Source organism: Sminthopsis crassicaudata, chromosome 3, assembly GCF_048593235.1.
Source record: "Sminthopsis crassicaudata isolate SCR6 chromosome 3, ASM4859323v1, whole genome shotgun sequence".
NCBI lineage: Eukaryota > Metazoa > Chordata > Mammalia > Dasyuromorphia > Dasyuridae > Sminthopsis > Sminthopsis crassicaudata.
The window spans coordinates 560,713,168-560,728,081 of NC_133619.1; the positions used below are offsets into that span (position 1 = coordinate 560,713,168).

The 14,914-nt window shown below is 33.9% G+C and overlaps 1 protein-coding gene across 1 annotated transcript in view; it reads left to right on the forward strand.

Moving 5' to 3' along the window:
• The window catches only part of LOC141563496 (glutamate carboxypeptidase 2-like), a 111,363-nt gene that overhangs the window by 9,950 nt on the left and 86,499 nt on the right, over positions 1–14,914 (forward strand). The window contains exons 2-3 of the mRNA XM_074304695.1: positions 3,092–3,200; positions 10,269–10,455. Of these exons, the coding sequence (XP_074160796.1) occupies positions 3,092–3,200; positions 10,269–10,455 (296 nt within the window). The remainder of the gene's footprint in view (positions 1–3,091; positions 3,201–10,268; positions 10,456–14,914) is intronic.

The window sequence follows — 14,914 nt, forward strand, 5'->3', positions numbered from 1 at the left end:
GTCCTGGGATCAGTCTCAGCCTTCCCCCTCCCCCTTCCCCCCCAGCATTGAAAAAGATATACATTCTTTGAACTGATAAAGTAAAGCTAAAAGTGGTCTGGTACAGAGATACTTTCCCTATGCAAGAGATATTTTGCCCTTCATTTTAATATTGCCTATCTCTAATCATGTTAACCCATTATACTTTATTGCTATTTGATGGGCCACTTAAGGGTTTTGAAGGGTATATAAACTGTGAGTCCACCACTATAATTGTCTTTAGGAGAAATACCCAAATGACTATTCTTTTATTAATAACCTGCTGGTCATGTTAACAACATGATTAAATCATCAGGAAACCATGTCTCTCAAACCTTTTTAAACATCACACCTCTAGTGATTTCTATATCCCTTTACATCATCTGAAATTTTGATTAAGTATGTATGTTCTCATACAGGTCAATGATGAAAAAAAAAAAAAAAATGTTGAAACAAAACCAGATTCTTGCAAATATTCCAAAAGCAGTCACATTGTGGATTGGTGTCTTTTACCATTAGTTTCAATTTTCAAAATTCCGAATTTCTTATATGCAAAAAAACTCCCTTGGAATTCAGTAGGGACTTCATTTGGAAAAGTGGGACCCTGGGTAAAATGGAAAACACTGAGGCACTGACAGATCTTCAAGAAAAGAGATACTATATATTCTTTGACATTCCTTCCATCTCTGACTTGGTGGTAAAAGAAATATCAAAGCAGTGGATACATATGCGCTGACTGAGAATTTCATTTTCACTGGCAGTTTGCCCCCAAAGCACCAGAAGATCTGTTGAATTTTAAGTCAGTTTGTTCTTCCAGTATCATCTGTAAATACTGTTGGGATGACCTAACTTGGTTGGGCCTCATGTCAGGTTCTCTATGGGCTCATTTTTTCCTTTCACTTCTGATATTTAGCTTGTGAAGCAATATTGCTCGTTATCCTTCTGTCCTCTCTGAAGCTTTTTAAATTAAATTTTGTTTTATTCTTGTCATATTTTAAGATAATATGATAGTATTTATACTATGGATTATACTAAAACAGTTTTATGTATGGAAAGCTCATTATAATTTAAAATTAGTTATTGCTTGTCAGACATATGGATTCTACTTTTAAAAAATAAAAACAAATGCCCTTTAAAATGATGCAACAATATATGAATAAAGTTATATTGTGAATATACTGTGAATTATTAAATAACAAGGTATAACAATTGAATGATGAGGGAATTCTCTAATTTTTCATTTATTACAGCTTTGTAACACCAAGAAGATTGATTAGAGAGCAGTTTAGCACTGCCATCTTGGATTTCTATCTTATTGCAGCACCCTGCCCATCACATTGTACTCTGTAAAACTTTCTGTCAGAGCAGTTATGGCTGAAATTCAGAAATCTACTAATTCTAAATTGAAGAAGATCGAAACACAAGAGAAAAAAATCATTGTCTTCAAAAGAAACATTTGGATATAAAAAATCTGTCCTGTTAATATGCACATTCCACAAATATTATCTTTATTCCTTTTAGCTGTTTCACTCAAGTTGTATCAAAGAGGTTAAATAAAATTTAAATGACTGTGCTGCCCCTTTCAAACTCAAAAGAAAACCTAAGAACAGACAACAAATGAAAGTCCTGTTGTACTATCTCCCCATCTTCCTTTCTGGCTAGTTTGGTTCTGGAGCATCAAAAGAGCTTGCATGATGGGGAAAAAAGAACCTGAATAGAATTACAGTCTAGCTGTAGGTAAAATGCAAAACTGTACCAAGATCATAGCAAGCTGGAATTGCAATTAATCACAATAACTTTTCTTGTTCAAATATTTTTAATTATTGGAATGTCATTTTAAAATATGCAAATTAAAAAAGTTTGAAATCTATTTTTAAAGAATTGAAAAAGAAATATAAAAGGAAAGAGTCAACTATAGAAGGGCTCTTTTGATAGAATGATTATTCAGAAATTCAAATAATATAGGCTCAAACTTTTTTTTGGCAGGACCTATAAAAGAACTTATTAATAAATCAATGACCATCAAGGATGTCAGCTTGGAAGGAGGTTCCTACCTCTTTTCTGGGCTATAAAGATCTTTACTTGGTACTGTATTGTTTTAAAAAATTTATCAGTGACTTGAATAAAGGCATTAAATCATATGATTATAAGATTTGAGATATCATATGTTGGATATATAATTGAAATTTTAAAATATCTCAACAGGTTCTTATTTTGGACAGAACCCAATTAGAAGAATTAAGTAAAGTGACATTTTTCATTTGGGTTTAGAAAATCAATTTCATAAATATGAGTGAGGTGAATTATAGTATATGGTGTGGTCCTGGGAGTTTTGTTAGAATGACCTTAATATATTTAAATTTTTGTATATCATTGCAAACAAAAATAATTGGACCTTAGACTGTATCAAAAGCAACAAACATCATGATGGACTTGGAAACTCTTGTACCCTAAGCTGAGTGAAAAAATATTGGTAAGCTAGAGAACAGCTAGAGAGTGGAAAAAAACCCTGAAGATCATGCTATAGGAATGATATTTTTAGAAATAGAATATTTCACCTGTAGAAATGACATCTTAGAGGACCATGATAATTGTTTTCAAGTATTTGAAAAACTAACATATGCAAAAAAATGGATTTGATTTGTTTTACCTGGCTATAGAGTAGACAACAAGGACCAATAGTTGTCCATTATATTAAAGCAGGTTCAGGCTTGATGTAACAAGAAGCTTACTTATGCATTACTAGTTATGTGAAAGGATAGTAAGTTGTCTTGGAAGATTGTAGGTTTTGGCTCACTCTTTGAGCAAAGACTAAATGAACAATTGTCACATAGGGTCTTTGGAGAGGTCTTTTGTTCAGTATAGGTTTCCAGAATAACTTGGCACTGAGTTGGCAAATATGGACATTATAATATGATTAGTATTTCTTTCAGAAGCAAAATTATGTCAAAACAATAATAATAATTAATCCTTAAAAATTCATGAATTTTTTGATTTTTATAGAACTTATAATGTAAAGAAGCATTTACATATGTCTCAACAACTCATTATCAAATTTGGGTCTGTGTTACAGGATGGATTGCAAAACCCACCAATGAAATTAGTAGCATAATTCCCCGGCGAAGTATGAAGAAGGCATTTCTCGATGAACTGAAAGCTGAAAACATCAAAGCATTTTTATAGTAAGCATGTTTTTGAAAATTAAGATTTAGCTTGTTATTGGTTGGAATAGCTGTTCTTTCTAGAAATGTTCCTATCTGGAATTACCTATTCAGGAAGAAGTTTGACATTTAAAGGACTGCATTCATGTTGAATTATCTAAACTATTAGCTGTACTTCACAATTTTTACCTTTCTGTGCTTCTTGTTAAGACCAATGGGGCAAAATGTGATAATGGGCTAAAACAAAGTGGCAATAAGAATGGGAGAGAAGGAAGGGAGGTGGAGATACTTAGTCACAAAAAAATAGAAACTTGTTCAGTATGATGAAATGTAAAGAATTCTGGATTTGGAGTTGGAGGATCTTGTAGAGTACAGGCTAACTCCCTGGAGGGACTCAAGGTCAGCCAGTCAGGATAAATCAAAGTCCTTGGTCTTTAGAGGGAGAGTGAAGGAGGCAGACAAGCTGCCACTCGATTTGCCAAAGATGTATCCTGGATTCTGGAGTCTGGAGTCTCTAGCCTCTCTCCTCATCTTGTCATCAAGTGCCTCTCACTTCTCTCCCTCCAATCCTTGCCTATGATTATCTTACTATCAAAGATTCAGCAAGCACCAATGGTGAGGAGAGCCACCATCCAAATATATGCTAATAGAACCATTGCCTCACATAGAATAGGTAGCCTTAAGTACTCTCTTGTCTGATTCAGAGTTTCAGCCCTCTACAGGATCTGGATTTGAATTCCTGTTCTTTGATTTATTATGTACTTCATTTTGAACAATTTGTTTAGCTTTTCTCGCCTTCAGATTCCTTTTCTGTAACGTGTTACTTACCCTCAAAATTCTGTTTTAAAATCTCTGATAATTTTGGTATTTTGAAAATTAGTACATATAACATTCTTATTGTAAATATTACCTTCCTTTTATAGATTAGCAAGTTAAAAGGTTTTTTGTTTGTGTTTGTTTTAATGATAAATCCAAATGCTTAAAATCACTTGCAGACTAGGTATCTAATCTGAAAGATTCTTGACTCTATCAGTTTTTAACTCTCAATTATAATAATAATAATTTTAAAATTTGAAACAAAGTATTAAATAGGGTAAATAATACATTTTAAAATAATAATACAAATAATACCATCTGTATGTTGTATAAAAGTTTGCAAAATACTCTACAATGTAAAGCAGATCCAGGAAAACAATATATAGAACTACACTTGTGTAAATGGAAAGAAAAATAGTAATAAAACAATTAAAACTGGAAAATATGAGAAATAAGTTTGGTCTAAAAGAAGAAATGCAAGAAGAAACTTCACTGCTTTCAGAAATTGAGAATAACAGGTGTGTCTTATTGCCTATAATACTAGATTTTGTTGATGTGTTAATTGGTTTTGTTGAATGTTCTTCTCTTACAATTTTTTATTTTGTTTTCAGAAATAGATCTCTAGAATAAGAGAAGGGGAGACACAGTAAAGAATCTAGATGATATAATTTAGCCAGAGACTCAATCGTCAGAAAAAACTTTAGCTACTGGGCTGAGATGGCTGATTTTTTAAAAGGCAACTTCTTGCTGATTGATTGGAGAAAGGCTAAAATTTATTGGAAGATAGCTGAATTCCAAGTATTGCTCTTTAATGTCAGCTACATTTTGAAAGAAGATTATTAATTATTATTTATTATTATTATGGATTATTAATAAGTCTCTGGCTTTTCCCTGCTATACTCTCTGATTTGAGAAGAAAAAGCAAAAGAAAAAGAGTTTTTTTTTTATTATAAGTATAGGTTTAAAATTATTACTATTATAATTGAGAGTTATAAATTGATACAGAGTCAAGATAGACAAAGTTGAGTAAGATAATGGTAGAAAATATCTGAAGGATGTGATTTAAGGAAAAAGGAAGATGAAACCCTTTTGACTTCAGTTATTTCCATTGAAATTTAAGGTGAAGTGGGGCAGCTAGGTGGCGCAGTGGATAGAGTACCAGCCCTGAATTCAGGAGGACCTGAGTTCAAATGTGTTCTCAGACACTTAACATTTCCTAGCTGTGTGAACCTGGGCAAGTCACTTAACCCCAGCTTCAGAGAAAAAAAAAAAGAAAGAAATAAAGAAAGAAATTTAAGGTGAAGTTCTGGACAGATATCTAGGGAGAGGAAAAACATGAGAGATTTAAGGAGGAATTAAAAAGTTTGAAATACCTTCTGTGGTGAAATGGCATAGTAAATGAATTAGGGAGGCATAAAAGCATTGCCTTGCCTAAATGAAAACCCAATTGAAATTAAATAAAATTGTTCATTTTAAGTAATAATTAAAATGATAAAATAATTAATTTGCTCCAACTCCATTTAGTAACTATGTGAATAAGACTGAAGATAGTAATTGGTGAGATTAATAGAAGATTTGGTATTGGCAAGAAATGAGAGGATAAGGGGGGAAATGGTTTGAACTAAGAAAACAAAAAAGGTAAGGGAAGATAGTGTAGACCATACAGATGATTTGGGGAATAATTGACTGGTAGATTAGAGAGCTTAGTGTGAATGTCAAATAAGCCTGAGGGTTGAAAAGTGGAGGAAAAAAATACAATGATAAAATATTATAATCAGATAAAAGAATTTCAAAATTCATGATCTTGAAAGTGGGAAGCTTGAGAGTGATGGCAAGATTTAGGTATGATCATTTCTGTACTTGGCAGATGATGGGGTAGAAAAGGAACTATTTGGAATATAATAAATTGAGAAACTGGACATTAGAATATTTGAGGGAATATTAAATCTAATATAAGGACAAGAATTAGGGTGAAGAGAAAGACTGAGGCATGCCCTGATCTCAATTAAAGAGGGGGAAAACTGTTTTTCTTGAACATTTTCATTTGCCTTTGGATTGGGGAAGACATGTAGAACACCAAGACTGGCCTTTATAAAGCATTAGTCAAATAGTAATCTTTGATAAACTTTGTATTATAAATCATTCTCAGCTGAATCTGTATAAATGTGTTTGAAAACAATTGTGATTCTCTCCTATATTTGGGACTGTGTTAGTTCATCCCCTCTTGGTTAGTTTGAGACCATTTCCTATATGTTACTGATGATGCAAGTGAAAAACAAAACAAAACAAAACAAAACAATATATATATATATATATATATATATATATATATATATATATACCTCCCAGTCAACTGGAGAACTATTTTGAACTGGGGACATAGATAAAGTGTTCAAAGTGCATACAGGCCAGTTTTCCAAGGATGGATAGGATATTACAAAAACTGGGGCAGAGAGGGATTTGGCTAGTAAGGATAGGTTTTTGCACACTTATTGTGTACTTGAATGATAGAATTACTAAAAGGATTTTTAGGCATGCCCAGACATTCTATAACTGACCCTTCTCTGCTAACCCTGTGGTACAGAACAGTCCCATAAGCTCATGGAGTTATAACTGGGCTGCATCAGAAGGCATTAATCAGCAAATGATTCATTTCATTTGGCTATAAGCTTAATGGAATGAATACTATGTAGAAATTGCAGTAACTTAGTCTATTGTCCTTGAGAAGAAAGGTAGTGTTCTTCCAAAAATGAAATATATATAGTTGGCACTTCTCTAACTATATCTTTGAATTATTTATCCCCTTGTAAAAAGAACTGGGGTACTATTTACAGATATTTAATAGTAGGAAGAATACACTGGAGTGGGAGTTTGAGCTGAAAATATTAAAGAAAATTGCTCTAATTACTTAGGGGCATTCCTGGAACCCTAATAAGGGAAGTAATCTTTGTTACACTAGGAGAATGGAGTGCAGAACAATTGCTACTTAATTATACCTTGTAATTAGTTTTTACTTATTGATATTAATATTAATATTAATGTGTATCTGAAAAAGAAATCCCACACTTGGTAAGAGAAGAAAAAACACATATGAACTACAATTCCAATGTTGAGATTGCCCCTTAGTCGAGATTATTAGGGAACAATGCACTATTGATTATTCTTCCCATTTTCTGGACATGATCTAAATTTAAAAGTTTCAGGTTCACTGCTTTACAGCAATTCTTGCAATTTTGTGGCTGAAACTTATTAGGAGAAGGGCCCCTTCATTTCTTTTTTGCTTCACATGGCCAAAAATTTAGGTTTGTAGTATGTGATTTCTGTAATACTATTCTCAAGAAAAGGGAAGAGTACATAGTCTAAGCTTTCCAACTAAAATACAATTAATAGCTAGAAAAACCTTTCAGGTCTCAAGGTGAGACATAGGGGAAACATTATACTACAGATGCTGCTAGTGACAATTAAAAGTTTGTAGAAAGCTACTAACGATCATAAGGATTAATTTACAAAGGCAGTATGTCATAGTAGATAGTAAACTAGCCTCAGAGTTAAAAGCAAAAGTTGAAGACGTGTTTCCTGGGTTTTGTGACTCTGGGCAATTTACTTCTCACTCTCCCAAGCAACACTCTAGTATTGAAAATTGCAGAATAGTTGCATATCTGCATTGGTGGAATAAATTTTCTCATTGGCAATTCCTTAAAGGACTGAAACCATAGATCTAGGCTTAAAAATAATAATAATAATATCTAGATTCAACTAGGTGATGCAGTGTATTCAACAGTAGTACTGGAGTCAAAAGGAACTGAATTCAAATGCAACTTCAGACATTTTCTAGCTATGTACCTCTCAATAAGTCACTTAACTCCAATTGCTTCTTCACCCCACCAAAAAAAAAAACAAAAAAAAAAAAAAAAAACAAAAAACCTCTTCTGGACTGGGTTATGAGTAATTGACTTTTTTCCCCAAATATATTAATAAAATGCTTTTTCTGCTCTAATTCTATTGTTGATCCCACCAAGCAATCACCCAGGGAAACAGGGTTATATTTGATTCCTTCCTTTACTTGCTCTCTTATATATATGAAGTTCTACTGATTTTACTTCTGTAATATACTCTTCCATCTGTCCCCTGTTTTCTAACCTACTATGACTATTTAAATAGATGTACTTATTTCCATTTACCATTTACATAGCCTCCTAACTGGTCTTTACACAGCCTCCTGACTGGTCTTTACACTTACTTTTTTCCCTATTCCAATTTATTCTTCATATCACTGTTACATTTTCTTCGTGATATATGGATCCAATAATCACTTCTCTAATCAAAGCCCATGTATGACATTCTGCTTCAAATGAATTAAAGTGCAGTTTCCTTAGACTGTCATTCAAAGTTCTGCACTAGAATTAGCATGTGCATTATTAACATGTAAATTGGCATATTTTAAATATCAAACTGTTACCCTCCATTTTTTGTGCTCCATCCAAACTGGATTATTTTATGTAATGTGCTCTCTTGGCAGTTACAATTACTAGTCTGTCCTAGACCCCCCCAGAGTACCTTTGACCACTGTCCTTTGCAGTGTGAACTCTACCCGGCTCGCCTCTTCTGAGGCCTTCAAAGGTCTCTGGCCACAATTTCTTGAATCTGTAGCTTAATAACCGGTAGCGCACTCAAGAACAGCCACGTGTAATCTTAAAAGCCTTTATTATACCTACTCACATAATGCCCTAACTGATGCCCTGACTTGTTGGTTCCCTAGTGAACACCTGGTCAGAAGACCCACGGGTTCATTACCAAAATCCTTACCTCTTTTGGCTATCCATCTTGTCTTGGCCACCCAGGGTAGGAAGCCAGGGTGAAGAGCGCCAGGTTAAAGAGAGCGACTGCTGCCTGCAGTGGGCTTACATAGCGCCTATGAGGTCACACACACAGCCAATCAGCGAGAGAGTCACCCATTATGAAGCTATCTCAAAATGGACAGGATCCCACCTACAAGGCAGTCCTAATATCCATAAAAATTACTTCCGGACCACTCAATCTCCCGATGCACTGTGGCGCCTATTTAAAGGGCTCTTACAATTTTATTTTCCCTCATATATATGATATTGAAATCTATCTATGCCTACATTTCTATAAGTAAAACTTTTGTGTTTTTGCTTAATATGTTATCTGATTTTGGAACCCAAGAAGCAGAAACACCATTGCGTACTAATGTTTGGTGTACTCATGATCTATAGTACATACATATGACAAAGCTAGAATTGCTGTTTATTCCATTCTTCTACATTTGGTACCCAAAGTCTCAGGTGTCTGAGACTTTATTATGCATATCATAAGAAAGTATTTTATTAAAAATGAAATAGTAAATATGATAGTTTCTAGAATCCAACCCAAAACTGAAGGCTGGATCTGAATGTTTAAAGCAATTAAGGCCACCACTGTATCATATTTGAGAAAGGAAAAGGATTTGAAGTTGTATTTTGTTTTGTTTTCTTCAAATTTGTTGTCTGGGTTTAGCAACCATTAGGTACCTTCTGAATATATTCTTTATATAGGTCATTGAAAGTTTATTTGAAGAGTGAAAGAGCATGATTAGTCTTGAACATTAAGAAGATTAATCTAAGGAAAGAAAAAAAAGAGAAAAAGAAGAAATTTACATGATAAATTTGTAATATATGTAAAAGAAATGACAGATTTATAGTTTTATGTGTAATCATCTTTTTAAATTATTTTTGTGGAAATGTTTTTCTTCCACAAATTAAAAATAAAACAAATTTTAAAAAGATTAATCTGGGATCAATTTATGGGATTATTGCAGGGAGCTATTGAAGGCAAAAAAGTTTGTATAAACATACATATATCACTTCCCCACAACTCTGCAAGGTTATGAGCTCCATTGCACAAATGAGGAAATTGATTGCCAGAGAATTTGTGTCATTCACATAGTAAAATTAGAATTAGGAAACCTAAATCTTCTAACTCCTTAATCCAATTCAGATTCTGCCTATCCCAGATTTTCTCTCTTCCTCACTTTTCCCCTAACTTGCTATAGAAATCAAGAAATGTTTCCAGAAAATGAGGAATCTAATGGGAAAAATTCACTACTCTATATATGATGAAAGATTCCATTTGACAGTAATTATAATACCTCAGCCATATGGGACAAATTAAGTATTGCAAAGTATTTTTACATTTTTTTGTATTATACTGAATTAAAAATAAAGATAATTTGAAATCAAACATTTTTAACCATTGTCTATTTTTCTCAACTAGTAATTTTACACGCATCCCACATCTGGCAGGAACGGAACAAAACTCGGACCTTGCAAAACAAATCCAATCCCAATGGAAGGAATTTGGCCTTGACTCAGTTGAACTTACTCACTATGATGTCCTCTTGTCTTATCCCAATGAGAGTAATCCCAACTATATCTCCATCATTGATGAAGATGGAAATGAGGTAAGGGAAACTGGGTGTTTTGGGATACAGTAGAAGAAATCCTAAATGAAGATTGACAAAGCCTATCCATATTGACCTTTGTGTATAACAACTTTATTAGTGAGCTTATTGTTTAGTAATTTTAGCTTTACCTTTATCTTGCCATGACCCAGAAATATACTACTTCTATGTTTAAGAACTCTGAAATTCCTTTGATCACAATAAATTGGTGTTATGCCTCTCTTCCTGTCTCCCCATATCAAATCCTAACTCTGCCCCCAGACCATTACCCATGCAGTTGCCACTTTCCCCTCTTTTCCTCTTCTCAACTTCTTGGTGAACCAGTTTAACTCTACACTTTCTCTCTCTCTCCTTACTTAGTACTCATAAACTGATAATTTTTCTTCCATCTTCATAAAACCTTCACTCGATCCTTCCATTTGCCATTATCATTTCATATCCTCATCATCCCTAGTAACTATCATCTATCTTTTTGGGCTAAATCTCTTGGGGAAAAAAAAAATCTGGAATTGGTGCTTCTATTATCTTTCCTCCTCTATTTTCAGTTCTTTATAGTCCAGTTTCTGGGATAGTCGGTGAAAATGCAAAGATAGATTATCTTCTAGGAAGGAAGATTGAGGAGGTTAGTGCAAATGGATTGAAGGGCATGGGATTTGGAAGTAGAGTGAAGTGTAAGAAGACAAGAAAGGTTTGAGGGGCCAGATTTTTAATGGCTTTAAATTTCAGAGAACTTTGTATTTAATCTTAGAAATAATAGAGGAACACTGGCATTGGCTGAATGGAAGGGGGTAATACGGTCAGACTTATGCTTTAGAAAAATCACATTAGGGGAGCAGCTAGTTGGTGTAGTAGATAGAGCACCTTAAATCAGGAATTAAAATTTTCAAAAAGCAGTAAATTAAGAATGATTATTGATCAGGAGAAATACTAGGGTTGGATATAGGGATCTGTGGATCATCTTCACAGAGATGTGAACTCATGAGTGCTATTGTAATCATGAAATAAGATAATATAGAGCAAAGGGAAAAAAGGGTAGAGATAGAGTACTGAGAAATGTGCCTAGTTAATGAGTGTAACATGAGCAGCTTAGGAATGAAAAGGAATAGCTAAAAGGAAGAAATAAATAAAGAGAAAGCAAAGTTTGAAGAGAGAGCAGAATTATGAAGAGATAGGAAGGATAACATATCTAGAAGAACATTATTGGCAATATTAAGTACTACAGAGGTAAAGAAGGAAAAGAATTGAGAAAAAGCTATTTGAGCAGTTCATGTCATAACATTCTGAAGACCAGTCTTAGTGAAATAATTTCTTTTGGAACCTATGAAAAAAATGTTGCCTGTGATAATAAGGAGCCCACATATATACAGGCAAACATAAACACAACTAGGAGAATATATGCACACACAGAGAGACAAAGATAGATATACAGAAAGAGAACAGAAATAAACAATTCACTTAAGAAATGTTCTTTATGGATTCATGGAATGTTAAGAATAGAAAGTAAAGTACAAGGTAAGGAAATAGAGATCCAGAGAATGAACTAACTTGGATAAAATAAATGGAAGCCAGATCCCAGTGTATAAAAGTGAATGAAAAAAGAGTAAGTGGAGATAATTAGTGTTGACTAAATTTGGCCAAGAAAAGAAGAGATCATATGATAGGCAGTGAGGTTAACTAGATCAAGACAATACTTTTTCTGGGCTGAGAGATCTAGGACAACACATTTTTTTTAAAGGATGAGTAAGGATTAAGTCTATAGGCAGCAGAGAAGCATGCAATAGATATAAAGAAATTGAAGATTAGTGATTGAGAGAAGAGAGATGACAGAGGAGTTAATCTGCTGGAGAAGATGGGAGAGGATGGGAACAAGATTAATGTTTTGACATTTGGAGTGTCATAGAAAAGGGCACCTCTTCATCTGACATTGGAGTAAAGTAATCCAGTTGTCTAAATGGTATAGACAAAGAGATGGGGAGAAGAGAAATTTTTCAACAAATGGTTTCAATTTTTCATTAAATCCAAGATGAGGTCTTAGACTGAGGTGATGGAAGAAGGATACCTTAAGAGATTTAAAGAGAAATGAGAAAGTTTGGAATAGCTGCCATAGAGTGTGGGATAGCTAATTAATTAAAAGGCAAATATTAAAATGTTTGCCTTGTTATAGTAAGGACTCACCTAAGATTAGTTGGTAAAATAAGTTGGTAAAGGACCTATTCAACATTGTTAATATCTGTTTGATGTTATAGAAATGCAGGGAGGGAAAATAGATGTAAATAATCCATGATTGGGTTTTGTCAAGGACTAATCTATAACTATAGGACAAGTAATCAAAAGGATTAGAGACTATAAAATACTGTAGATTGGGTTCATCAAAGGATTAAGATAGGAAAGGGAGGAGGCTGTAGCAAATACAAAGAAGGGTGTTGGTCCTTGTAATATTTTGTGGGTCCACAAAAGACAGAGGAATGTGAAAATGGTGGCCTAATAAAAATGAAAATCAGGGTTAGATTGATTTTCATAGGGAAGTATAGAATGATAAAAAATTATAATCTGATAAAGAAAGTTCAAAGTTCATTCATATGGAAGTAGAACTATTGTGGGTGATGGAAAGATCAGGGATCTATGATCATGTCTATGTGGCTTATGTAGATGGAGAAATGGGTCATAGGACCTACTAGATTGAGGCATTTAAGGAAACATCAATATGTAACATGAGGATAAGAAGAAAAAGATTGATCCAGGCACTGAAATAATTTAGGAAAGAAGAAGATTGTTTTGGGAGTTGGTAGATAAAAGACACCAGTATCTGGGTTATTTTTTTATGATAAAGTAATTTTCCATTACAGTTATATACTACAACACTGAACTATTTCCCCCAATCATTTGTCATATTTTATCATCATAAATAATGATGACTTTGAATGTTTTTGTTCATCTGATTCTTTCCTATCATTGACTTCCTAGGGATATAATGCCTATCGTAAGATATCTGACCAATTTCATAACTTTTTCTTGCATAATAACAAACTGTTTTCTAGAATTATTTGTCCAGTTCCTAAATCCAAGAGCAATTATTTGGCTTCAACCATAATTGAATTTATCTTCTACTACATTTGGTAATTTGAAGAGTATGAGGATGGTAGTTGAAAGTTTTAATTTACCTTTCTCTGATTAATATTAATTAGATAATTTTACATTGATATTTATAGTTTATATCTCTTTTATTGAAAAGTTTGCACATATCCTTTTGGTTTTTATCTTGGTGAATTACTCCAGCAGATTAACTCCTCTATCATCTCTCTTCTCTCAATCACTAATCTTCAATTTCTTCATATCTATTGCATGCTTCTCTGCTGCCTACAGACTTATTCCTTATTCATCCTTTAAAAAAAGTGTTGTCCTAGATCTCTCAGCCCAGAAAAAGTGTATCCACAAAAGTGTAATTGTATCAATTCCTTATAAATTTTGTATAAAAGACTTTTAATAGATATAAGATATAATATTTATTTTAATTTATATATATTCTCATTCTAACTTCACTGATTTTAGTTATGCAAATGTTTTTAAAATTCTATATAAATGAGATTGTTTTTTGATATTATAATCTCTTTATTTTCTATTTATTTATATTTTCATTTCTTAAGAGTTACAAAAGATATAACTTCCCATCCTTCTCTAAGTATGTCATACTATAACTTTTAAAATAATTTGGATTAATTTTCCATTTGAAATTTATAATGTTGTGAAGGTAACAGTAAAATTATGTAGTTTTGGACTTCCGGCCAAGATGGCGGCGTGGAGGCAGACAGCTGCTTGAGCTCCTCGTTTTCTCTCAGAACTTACTTCATGACAAGCCTCTGACTTAATGCTTGACCCAGAAAGAAATCCACAAATTATCACCAAGAGAAGACATCCTTGAAAGTCGCCAGAAAAGGTCTGTGTTTGTTCGGGGGAGGGTCAATCAGACTGGGCGCAGACTGAGGGCAGACAGCCAGAGCAAGACAGGCAGCTCACACAGCTCATACCGGAGGGGGAGGGGAGTGATCTCTGCTGTTTCTGTGAAAGGGCTTTTGCCCCAGTGTGGATGCTCCGTCTTGGCAGCAAGCCAGGAGCGGTGGAGAGGGTGTAAACACCGAAGGTGAAGATTAAAACCCCAGAAAACCAGTGTCTCTCAGAGCCCGGCCACCCCCAACCCCCACCTGGACTGACTCGGTGCATTCTCAGAGCCTCAGAGCACAGACTCAGTATAGTCATTGCTGTTCTGTTAGTGGCTCTCTGCTGCCCTACCCCCAGTCTGTAGAGGAAGCCCATTAATAACATCCAGCCCTATCCCCCACAAAACAGACCAATTGTTTCTCTTGTCAGTTTGTTTTCTTTGATTCCTACTCTGACAAAATGAACAAAAAATTCAAAAGGGCTCTAACCATTGACAGCTTCTGTGTGGAGAGGGAGCAGACTT